Raw genomic sequence first — 12,420 nt, 5'->3', positions numbered from 1 at the left:
TAACTAGTCTATTTATTAAAAAACGGACTAGTCCACAGACCGAACTGAGAATTTGACATTGGATTGAACAACTACATTGGAGTATATTCAAATAAGCTTAAATAGACTTAAGTCACTCAAATGCACATCATACATTACACTGGCATCCAATACATCCTTCATGCAAATTACATCCTTTCTGATACATACTGCACATACGTCATCTCAAACGTCCACTGCACTTTAAATATAAAAAAAGTTAACTACTATTGAATATGAAGGTCAAGAATGACATAAGTCACAGAAAAAAATATTTTAATTGTTAAGGTGATATTACTTTACGTAAAATACAGTGACTGGAACATTAAAGTAAACTTGTTCTGCTGCCTATAAAACTAGATGGGAGATATTCACTGACAAGGCCTCACATTGCTATAAATAATCAACCCAGATGTCATTGTAACAGAACGTTACTGCCCAGTTGATAATACAACAGTTAGAAACAGTGTGCTTATAATTAAACCTTAAGACAAATAGACTGGTGGGAAGGAATTCCCTCCATCTGTGCTTGACTAAATCAATTAGATCAACCGGTTCATATGTACAGTATCACAATGTTATTGTTGGAGAAATGACCAACTAACCCAGAATAAGACAATACATTTACATCACTATACATCAACCAAGAACAGACCATTTCCAGTGATATGTTGGCACAGAAGATGAAATCCTCCCTCCCTATCATTTACAGAGTTGTGTTATTATATTCCAATCAAGTTATTATATTCAATGGCAAACATCCATTTTTTTGTTTCTTAGAATGTAGAGGTATGACACAGTATGACACGACAGTTGGTAAACAGTGGAGCTACCAGAGTTTCAAACCAGGATTCCCCAGCCGACTTTAAAGAGATAGTGGTAATGTAAATGAGAAATACTCTCAATGTAATTAAGAAAATCTTACTTAACCTTTACTAATTCAATACAAATCCAGCAGCCAGTCAGAAAGCTTTCTACTGTATCTACTGTACACAGATGCTCTAGGAAAGGTCAGCTGATGCATCTCAATAGTCTAAAGTTACTTCCTCTCCTCGATCTGCACTCATCTGAAAACAAAGGATGGGTAAAAGCAACAGTTGAGCATGACTCCAACAGGGTCACCAATAGGAATCAGCCAAATAAGTTGGAAGTCCCACCCAGTTGACTACTTTAAAATGGTGGAATCCCTAAATGGTGCTGCCCATGCTAATACAGCCTTTTGGCCTCTAGAGGACTTTATCATTGGCCCTGTTTGAGAGCATCAAATCCATGATGCATTGTGGGCAAATGGTGACTGACATAACGATCTAAAAATAATAAACAAGTTGTTATGTATGGTGCTAAATCATTTGTAGATCAGTCAGTCAGCAGTCACCTGCACTGTGGAACCAGCCCATTATCTATGGTTCAGTCCCGTTGGAAGGACGGTTGGTTGTTTTAAGATAATGCAGATGAAGGAAGGAGATGATGCAAATGTGGATAATTGAGATGCACCCCAAGATACAGTAACTGACTTCACTCCTCCACAGGTTTCAGGACGAAGACAGCATCATCCAGTACATAGTAATCTTTGTACATGTCTCCCTCACACAGGTACGGCAGCCGAGTCACTGCCTCCACCTCAAACCCCACTTCCCGGAAAACCTCATTGGACAGGTTGGTGACTTGCTCCTCCCATTTCTTCCCCTTCACTTTGATGTGCTCTCTAGGGCGCTGCCACTTCCCACCTAGAGACAGAAAAAAACACAGATTCAGGAGACCAATCTAGAAAAGGCCTTTTGGCAGCCAAAACAATAAAATTATTCTACCTGTCCCCATATATTTTATTTTAAATACTGTTACTATCCAGCCCGAAAGCAGCTCCATACACATTCACACAAATATCTCATTGACATCAACATATGATTTAGCTGGAAGTCTCAAGTATGGACATGGCCCTAAGTCTTCAACCTGTATCACTGATTTGTGCTCCATCTCACCTATCTCCACCCAGGGCTGGAAGGGCAGGACAGCAGCCAGGATGAGTCTTCCCGTGCTGGGCACCAGCGAGCGGTGGATGCCCCTGAGGAGATCCAGGGGATCGTCACAGCGGTCTAGCAGGTTCAGACAGCTGATCAGGTCATACTGGAACCCAGTATGCTGCCATTCATCAATGCCTAAAAGCCTAAGAGAAAGAAGAGGACATCAGAGACTGTGTATGGTGTGTAATGTGTGTGTATCACTTACCTGTACTTCTTCCTCTGGAGGTGCCACTTCATGGGAGGAGAAACCTCAGTGGCGTAGACCTCTCTGAAGTGGGCTCCCATCACCTCAGTGACACCCCCATCCCCGGCCCCTAGGTCCAGCAGTCTCTCCCCTCGCCACTCGGGGGCGACGCGAAGCAGCTGCTGGAGCTGATCTGCAGAGAACACAAACATAGAGCCACGACCTAGGAACCTGGGAGAGAAGTAGAGAAAGGATAATAATGAGTGAGGGGTACGGCACCTGGACAAAACATATTGAGAGGCGAGAAAAGAGCAAGCAGAGACCCAAAACAGGAGGGTGTGAGAAAGACAGAATCACAGCATTAAAACACTGTGTTTCCCTACCCATTGATGGATGTGCGTGACACTAGGGGGCTGAGGACAGTGGAGATGAAGGAGTGGTAGAACTGGGTGAACATCCAGCCAGACTTTTCTATGCTGCGTCTCAGAAAAGCCTGGGTGTCCTGGTCCAGATGGCTCTGCACAAACAGAGGCCTAACCACCTCCCCCAACAGGTCTGGGGAGCACTTGTACCACTGAGGAGCAGGGAGGGGAAAGGAGGAGAAATGGGAGTGCAAGAGAGTGAAAATTACTCATTAACACAACACTGGTTTATCCGGTTATTTGTGTCAATCTCTTCATAAATACGGACATAAAATAAAAGCTCTTGAATATTTGATTAGGAAATACGACTTCTATTCCACCTGGCAACCAAGGCATACATTCGCTGGTTCTTGCTGAATGCACAATTTTTCCTTTAAAATGCTCACTTCCGCAAAATTATGTCAGGGAGAAGTGTGATATTCTGCCAGTAAATAGTTTTTTTATTTGTTTAAAGGGAACTCTGTAGTTAGACACTTACCTCTTGGGTTTCTTGTCCGGATTCTTCGCTTTCGCTTATCATGTTCATGAAAAGTGAACGAGCGAGTGGACTGCGCACGTACTTCCCTGTCCACATCTTTCTAGTACCGAGCAGAAAGGCGATGTAGCCCAACACCCACGCTACAAAAAGCAATGTCCTCAGCTGTAGATGACACATACCGACAATAACGCAACAGATTTGGCAGCTATTGGAAAAGTGCCTGCTGCAACCTGGTTGTTCACTAACTGGTCACTAGATTTTCAAGTTGTTAGACAGATGTAATATTAGATAAGCTAGCCAGAGAGTATCCAATTGTGATAGCACACGCAGTGCATACCTCCAGGTCCAAACATAACAAACACACAAACCTGAAGGCGTGGTGACCTTTTGGAGTCCACATGTTATTTATTCGACATCTTAATCCGTTGTGCAAATACTTTCAGCTCAATTCGAATTGTCTTGTGACGGTCACATCTGAAGACTGCCAGCCTAGCAATGCTACGTTCAAAACAACTGGGAAATATCAGAGTTCCGAGTTCTGTGCATTCAAAACAACTAAGAACTACGAAAAATAACGACCCCCGACTGGTAAAATTCGTTTTCAACAGTCATCCACCCGGAATTCCAATTCGGGAACCCGGGCCTCTTTCTAGAGCTCCGACTTTCCGACCTGAAGTTCGCTGACCTTATAATTCGTCATGACTCGTTTTTTTACGAGTTCCCAAGTTGTCTTGAAAGCACCATAAACCTACAAAAAAGGATAGGGGGTAAAAATCTGGAAATACACGTTTGCTTCCTGTGTTACATCTAAATAGTTCCCACATAGTCTTCTCCAACAATTAATTGTTTTCTTTAACCTTTATTTAACAATGCACACCCCAAACCACACATCGGCAGAGATGGATGGCATTTTCAATCACCTCAACGGTTTCAGTTGTCTGGTGTGACTTAACGTTAAGTGGAGAGACAAGACGTACAGAGACATTTCTGGGGAGGTAGCATATTTGTAGTTATTAACTGTGTGGATCCAGCCCTGAATGCTGATTGGCTGACATACCACTGGTAGGAGAAAACATTTAGTTTTACTGAGCTAATTACGTTGGTAACCAGTTGATAATAGCAATAAGGCACCTTTGGGGTTTGTGGTATATGGCCAATATACCACGGCTAAAAGGGCTGTGTCCAGGCACTCTGCGATGTGTCGTACATAAGAACAGCCCTTAGTCGTGGTATATTGGCCATATACCACACCCGTCGTGCCTTAATGCCTAATTATACATAAGCTAATGGAGTTAGGTAGGACGTGTAGCAAGCTATGACTTTGTGCGGGAACTGTCACCATGACCCGTGTATTGTCAGCAACGCCACAGATAGAACAATGAGACAGATATTTCACTGGATGTATAAATATGAAGAATCCGCTTGGAGATTCCACTTACTATCAAATATGGTCGTGAGAGGAAGCTCATTAGCGAGCAGTGGGAGAAGATGGAAGGAGATGGATTTTGGCCTACATTCCGCAAATGTTCTCATCGATTAAACATTTGATCTCAATACAGTTTTCTGTTCCCAAAACTAGAATATGTTATGAACAGAGTGGACTAAGTTTTGTAGACTTTAGCCGTCGCAAACGTTTTTAAAAATCACGTTGTTTAGGATTGCAAAATCGGATTGAGGTATGGCACACGCGCATTTCACATAGTAGGCGTTTCCTAACGGAAATATACACATGTATGCTGGATCGGGCAATAGGATCTCGCTAGCTTGTGCTTGGCTCTGCCCACCTCCTTGCTTGTTCTGCCCACTATGACTCATCTGTTCATATTTGAAACGACAGGGGGCTATCTTGGTTTAGTTATACAAAAAAATCTTTGGCATCACTAAAAAAAGCATTTCCGGGCCACGGAATTTCTGTAATTTTCGAAATAAAAGTCCCCCACGTAATAGTAGAAAAGTGTCAATAACTTGTATTTATTCATAATATAGTAAACATAATTGTATAAACATTAATAGTTATTCATATTTGTTCATATTTAAGTGACATTTGCATTAAATGTGCGTTTCAAAACAAACATGTTTCAATGTCAAATAAACATTTCTGTATACCGCACATACAAATATTGCACTGTACAGGAAAAACTATTGATTGTGTCTCCATAAAACCAGGGTCCCGTCTACTCACTATAGTCCCTACAATAAAAAACAGATGAGTTTGAACAAAAGCTAGGTCATTTGAAGTGTTGCTGACTTTTTACTCCGCCCCTCCATAACCTCCAATGCAATTAATTGTATATGGAATACATATTGGACTGTAGAGAAAAAACAACTTTACTACCATTCTCAAATAAACTGGGGTGGAAAATACTCAGTGGGGTTTCTACTAACCAAACATAATTCGTTTTGGAGGGGGACTGTGTCGTACAGACTGTTGCTGGCTTTTACTCAGCCACCTCCATAGCCCCCAATGCAATTCACTGTATATGGAATACATATTGGCTGTAGAGACATTTTTCTCATAGGATTTAAAAAAATGAGTCGACTGGAGTAGACAGCGCTATTAGTAAGTAAGTAAACTGTAATAGGACCAAAGAGTTAATCAATATGATTTCACCATAAGTATTTACTTCTCCATCGTTGCAGAATCTTATCTATTTTGATTGTGGTAAGTTAATTCATGTTTTTTGAGATGTGAATACCAAGTATGTCTACTTCACCATCCGCCCATTTTATTGGTAAACTACAAAGTAGTGTAAACACTGTGTCTTTTAATGATCCAATATGTAATATGGTACACTTGTCATAATTAGGTTTTAGTCCAGAGAGGCTAGAAAAGTGATCAAGATCTTCAATGAGACTGTGCAGGGATCCAGATTGCAGACTTTAGAAAAACTTGAGTCACCGGCATACATTGACACTTTTGTTTTTATCCCCTGGATTTCTAACCCCTTGATGTTCTTGTTGGATCTCATTTTAATAGCTAACATTTCAATGGCCATAATAAATAGATATGGAGACAACGGACAGCCTTGTTTAACTCCTCCTAAAAGCGCAATACTTTCTGAGAAGTAACCATTATTTACTATTTTACATCTGGGGTTGCTGTACATAACTTTAACCAATTGTATAAGAGATTCACCGATATTAAACTAATCCAGGCATATATATATATATATATATATATATATATATATATACACTCTAGTAGTACTTTATCAAACGCCTTTTCAAAATCTGCTGTGAAGACCAGGCCTGGTATCTTTGATGTTTCATAATGTTCAATTGTTTCAAGTAATTGTCTTAATTGTCTTATCTCCAATAAATCGTCCATGTAAAAAACCTGTCTGATCAGACTGAACTATCTGGTAAAACCTTTTTTATTCTATGTTCTATGCATTTCGCCAGGACTTTCGCATCACAACATTGAAGTGTAAGAGGCCTCCAGTTTTTTAAATGGACTGGATCTTTATACTTACCACCTGGGTCCTGTTTTAATAGTAATGAAATCAGATCTTCTTGTTGAGTAACTGTGTCACGCCCTGGTCTAAGTATTTTGTGTTTTTCTTCATGTATTGGGTCAGGCCAGGGTGTGGCATGGAGTTTTTGTATTGTGGTGTGTTTTGTCTTGGGGTTTTGGTGTGTATGTATTTGGGATTGTAGCTAGTGGGGTTATCTAGCAAAGTCTATTGCTGTCTGGAGTGGTTCTCAATCAGAGGCAGGTGCTTATCGTTGTCTCTGATTGGGAACCATATTTAGGCAGCCATATTCTTTGAGTTTGTCGTGGGTGATTGTCCTTAGTGTCTTTGTTCCTGTCGCTGTATTTAGTTGACAAGTATAGGCTGTTTCGGTTTTCATTACATTTATTGTTTTGTAGTGTTTATTCGTATTTACGTTTGTTTTCATTAAACATGGATCGCAATCTACATGCTGCAGTTTGGTCCGACTCTCCTTCACCACACCTAGAAAGCCGTTACAAACTGAAAGTCTAACATTTTTATAGGAGTAATTAAAACATGCTAATAGTACATCAAAAAGGGTCTAATATACTTCTGGTGGTATACCATCAAGCCCTGGTGGAAATATTTAATTGCCTCAAACAGTACCACTTCTGTAAGTTGGCCTTCATACAGCCCTTTCTGTAAATTTGTTAAATTGTACATTCTTATTATTAATTTCAGGAAATAAATCCTTACAGTTAACATCATTCAGTGGAAATTGAGGAGATTGAAAAGAAAACATCTGCTTAAAATATTTTCAAAATATAATTTGGTAAATCAGGGACAGCTTATTTTTGTAATACATTACAAGTGATTGTTCTTGACTAAGTACCTCCATTTCTTTTTGTTTTTCCTCTAACCTATTTTGTGCCTCAATAGTACAGTTTCCATTACCATCTACCTGCGCTGTTATTTCCTTTATTAGTCTAATCTCTTTTGACCTAAACTGCTTTTGTTTTAATGAGTATTGTAATGAATGTTCTTTAAAAGTACATTTAAAAGTGTCCCACACAATAAGGGGATCTGCTGTACCTATGTTGTGCAGAAAAAAAGTAAATTATGAATTATTTTGTCTTAGTTAAGAACAAATTGTCATTCAATAGGCTTTGATAACATTTCCAATATCTATAAGAGTTATATGGAGGCCAATTAGATGGTGGTCCGACCGCATTCAGTCTCCTATTAATTCATTTTTTACTTTTGATGCCATCAAGAACAAGACCAGTAATCAAGACGGCTAGCTTGATTAAGCCTCCTCCATGTATATCTCACTAGGTCAGGGTTTTTCAGCATCCATATATCCACTAGTCCTAATGTAGCCATGATCTTCGTGATCTCCTTAAGTGCGACAGTTTGTCGCAGTTTGTCGATTTCCTTTTATTTTCTTTTTTTAACCTTTATTTAACTAGGCAAGACAGTTAAGAACCAATTCTTATTTTCAATGACGGCCTAGGAACAGCGGGGTAACTGCCTTGTTCAGGGACAGAACAACAGATTTTTACCTTGTCAGCTCAGGGATTCAATCTTGCAACCTTTCAGTTACTAGTCCAACGCTCTAACCACTAGGCTACCTGCTGCCCCAAAAATTGTGATTTCCTTTACGATCCATTGAGGTACTTAACAGTGTATTTTAAACCCCTCGATAATAATAGATTAATTCTTTGCTTGTGAGATCAATAGATTATTATATTTATTTTCAAATTAGTGTGGCTCATCATTATTTAGCCCATATAGATTCATTAGCCAGATCTGTTTTTGGTCCAATAGCATATTTAAAATAATCAATTTTCCTTGAGGATCTTTTTGCACAATTGGATCAATTATTTAAATATTAATTAGTATAATCACCCCTTTGAAGTTTATTTTTCCTTGACAAAAATATATTTCTCCCTCCCAATCCCTTTTCCACCCAACCTCATCAATATTTGTAGAGTGAGTTTCCTTTAAACAATAGATAATATATTCTCTCTTTTAGCCAGGTTAAAAATGTTAAAAATTATGATCTGCTAAGCCATTAAAATTGTAACTGGCTATATTTACTTCCCCACTTACCATGATGATACCCTAAATTGATCCGAAATTGTTGCCACCCCTATTACTAGCCTGTTCAACCTCTCGTTCGTGTCGTCTGAGATTCCCAAAGATTGGAAAGCAGCTGCGGTCATCCCCCTCTTCAAAGGGGGGGACACTCTTGACCCAAACTGCTACAGACCTATATCTATCCTACCCTCCTTTCTAAGGTCTTCGAAAGCCAAGTCAACAAACAGATTACCGACCATTTAGAATCTCACCATACCCTCTCTGCTATGCAATCTGGTTTCAAAGCTGGTCATGGGTGCACCTCAGCCACGCTTAAGGTCCTAAACGATATCTTAACCGTCATCGATAAGAAACATTACTGTGCAGCCGTATTCATTGATCTGGCCAAGGCTTTCGACTCTGTCAATCACTACATCCTCATCGGCAGACTCAACAGCCTTGGTTTCTCAAATGATTGCCTTCACTGGTTCACCAACTACTTCTCTGATAGAGTTCAGTGTGTCAAATCGGAGGGTCTGTTGTCCGAACCTCTGGCAGTCTCTATGGGGGTGCCACAGGGTTCAATTCTTGGACCGACTCTCTTCTCTGTATACATCAATGATGTCGCTCTTGCTGCTGGTGAGTCTCTGATCCACCTCTACGCAGACGACACCATTCTGTATACATCTGGCCCTTCTTTGGAAACTGTGTTAACAACCCTCCAGGCAAGCTTCAATGCCATACAACTCTCCTTCCGTTGCCTCCAATTGCTAAATGCATGCTCTTCAACCGATCGCTGCCTGCACCTGCCCGCCTGTCCAACACCACTACTCTGGACGGCTCTGACTTAGAATACGTGGACAACTACAAATACCTAGGTGTCTGGTTAGACTGTAAACTCTCCTTCCAGACCCACATCAAACATCTCCAATCCAAATTTAAATCTAGAATTGGCTTCCTATTTCTCAACAAAGCATCCTTCACTCATGCTGCCAAACATACCCTTGTAAAACTGACCATCCTACCAATCCTCGACTTCGGCGATGTCATTTACAAAATAGCCTCCAATACCCCACTTAACAAATTGGATGCAGCATATCACAGTGCCATCCGTTTTATCACCAAAGCCTCATACACCACCCACCATTGCGACCTGTTTGCTCTCGTTAGCTGGCCCTCACTACATATCCGTTGCCAAACCCACTGGCTCCAGGTCATCTATAAGTCTTTGCTAGGTAAAGCTCTGCCTTATCTCAGCTCAGGTCAACATAGCAACACCCACCCTAAGCATGTGCTCCAGCAGGTATATTGCACTGGTCATCCCCAAAGCCAACACTTCCTTTCTCCGCTTTTCCTTACAGTTCTCTGCTGCCAATGACTGGAACGAATTGCAAAAATCTCTGAAGCTGGAGTCTTATATCTCCTTCTCTAACTTTAAGCATCAGCTGTCAGAGCATCTTACCGATCACTATACCTGTACACAGCCAATCTGTAAATAGCACACCCAACTACCTCATCCCCATATTATTACTTACCCTCTTGCTTTTTTGCACCCCACTATCTTTACTTGCACATCATCATCTGCACATATCACTCCAGTATTAATGCTAAATTGTAATTATTTTTGCCTCTATGGTCTATTTATTTCCTACCTTCCTACTCTTCTACATTTGCACACACTGTATATAGATGTTTCAATTTTTATTTTATTTTGTGTTATTGACTGTACATTTGTTTATGTGTAACTCTGTGTTGTTGTTTTTGTCGCACTGCTCTGCTTTATCTTGGCCAGGTCACAGTTGTAAATGAGAACTTGTTCTCAACTGGCTTACCTGGTTAAATAAAGGTGAAATAAAAAAAATAAAAAAATCTTGCTCTTGTGACTGACTGGGTTCAAACCAGGTCTCCTCTACATGTCACAAGACTGTGTTAGCCCAATTAGCGAAAGCCTAAAATTTTTATTAAATTTTTATTATAGGGATAAGTTCAGGAAAATGTAAAAGACAGCCCGCTGCCTGCTTAGCGAGTCCCTCTTACCCCTGATTCAGCTCATATGGAGATTTGAACTCAGGACTTCTGCCTCAGAAACATACTTGACCGCCCTCTTGAAGCATTCTAACCTATCTTGCTATTAAAAAGGGCTTTTTTCAATTGCGTAAAGGGCAATACTATAGGCTGAGTAATCAGTTTCACAGATCCCGTTCTGCTACACTAATACAAGCCTTCAAGATCCAGCAAGGTTACTCATCAAAAGAGCGTGGTTTGGTGGTTCATGCTTATGTGATAAGCAACCTTGCCTGAGACCTGAAAACGTGTTAGTTTGACAAATGTTAGTTTGTGTTAGACATGTTAGTTTCAAGTCTCTGGCAAGGGGGGTCATTATAAGGGTAACATGTGACCGACTGGGTTAAGACTACATTTGCTTGCTGAGCTAAAGCCTAGGCATTGGTCCTGTGACTTGGATGGGTCAATTCAAGGAGGTAACAAGGGGGTGAAATGTAACACAGGTGGATCGGTGATCACACTCGTGTGATGACTAACTTGTCTGAGACCCGAAAAGTTACATTGTCTGGCGCACAGGAGACCTGGATTAGAACCCCATCAATCAAACTAACACGTCTTCTGGTCTCAGGCAAATTTGCTCATCACATGCATGGATCACAAAACCACCTCTGTTGCACTCTCATTAAATGGGGTTCACAGATGTGTCTGCTTCTGTTTGCCACAGAAAGTGTTGTTGTTATGCAGTAGGCCTGATTTAGAACCCAGTCAATTATATTGGTGCCGTGATCTCTGAGTATAAGGTCAAAGGGGTGTGTAAAATGTAACTGAGTTGGTTCGATGAACCATGCTCTTTTGATGAGTAAACTTGCTGGAGACTTGAAGACTTGTGTTAGCTTCCTGAACTTATCCCTATGGACTTTAACTAAGTGGCCTAACACAGTTTTATGACATGGAGGACACCTGGTTCGATCCCACAAGAGAAAGATTAATAGGGAGTGGAAAGGATCTCCTTAGAAGGTCTATGACAGAGCTATTCAGCTATATTCTTATGGGGGGCAAATTTAGTTTTTGTGACACTCCCTTCTAACATGTCCAGTGCGGCCTGTGATCATCATAGAGGGGATCACGTTTTGAGGGAGCGTGCAATTGCTGAGGAGTATTTCTGTATGTAACAAAGCCCTTTTGAGGGGAAAAACTCATTCTGATTGGCTGGGCCTGATGGCTTCCCAGTGGGTGGGCCTGGCTGCCAGGTGGGTAGGCCTATGCCCACCCAGGCACACCCATGGCTGCACCCCTGCCCTGTCATGTGAAATCCATAGATTAGGGCATAATTAATTTATTTCAACTGGCTGATTTCCTTATATAATGTTTCTCGGCAGCCGAGGGATCCTGATATAATGCATGTTAAAAAGGTGGACCTTGTATCGTTTATTGCAATGTCCATAAACTGCTCAGCGCAAATGGAGAAGCAATCTGGGAAAATTGGCATCATTGTGAGAGCAGCTGAATGTTTTTTGTGAATCAGTGATTTTACAGCTGAGACCATGCAAGGAATCCGGTTGAAGAATGTTCCACCCTCACAGGCCCCTGAGCATGTAGGGATGTGATTTGAATTGGACTGTGACTGGAGGAGTAGGATGGTTTTTAAAGTGTCTATTTTTGTAAAAAAAATATATATATTGTTTACAACGCCGTACAGTAGGTGGCGGCAATACACCTTATCGGTTGTAGTCTGCCAATAAACCTCAAAGAATAAAAAGAAGATGGAGAAAGGCTATAT

The 12,420-nt window shown here is 40.7% G+C and overlaps 1 protein-coding gene across 2 annotated transcripts; it reads right to left on the bottom strand.

Moving 5' to 3' along the window:
• Positions 1-277: 277 nt before the first annotated feature.
• mettl9 (methyltransferase 9, His-X-His N1-histidine) lies at positions 278-4,063 on the bottom strand. Of its 2 annotated transcripts, XM_020495645.2 has the most exons (6): positions 3,492-3,895; positions 3,124-3,285; positions 2,607-2,797; positions 2,245-2,454; positions 1,998-2,182; positions 278-1,745 (listed from the first exon to the last, which is right to left on the bottom strand). In XM_020495645.2, exons 2-6 carry the CDS (start codon positions 3,217-3,219, stop codon positions 1,534-1,536), a joined length of 894 nt encoding a protein of 297 aa, XP_020351234.1. In that variant the 5' UTR covers positions 3,220-3,285; positions 3,492-3,895; the 3' UTR covers positions 278-1,533. The 2 variants fall into 2 exon arrangements, with proteins under 2 accessions (XP_020351234.1, XP_020351233.1); XM_020495644.2 differs by having other exon boundaries at positions 3,124-4,063.
• Positions 4,064-12,420: the final 8,357 nt, after the last annotated feature.

Source organism: Oncorhynchus kisutch, linkage group LG11 (assembly GCF_002021735.2).
Source record: "Oncorhynchus kisutch isolate 150728-3 linkage group LG11, Okis_V2, whole genome shotgun sequence".
NCBI lineage: Eukaryota > Metazoa > Chordata > Actinopteri > Salmoniformes > Salmonidae > Oncorhynchus > Oncorhynchus kisutch.
The sequence above is the reverse complement of the archived record's forward strand: the minus strand, read 5'-3'. Positions and strand labels throughout refer to the sequence as shown.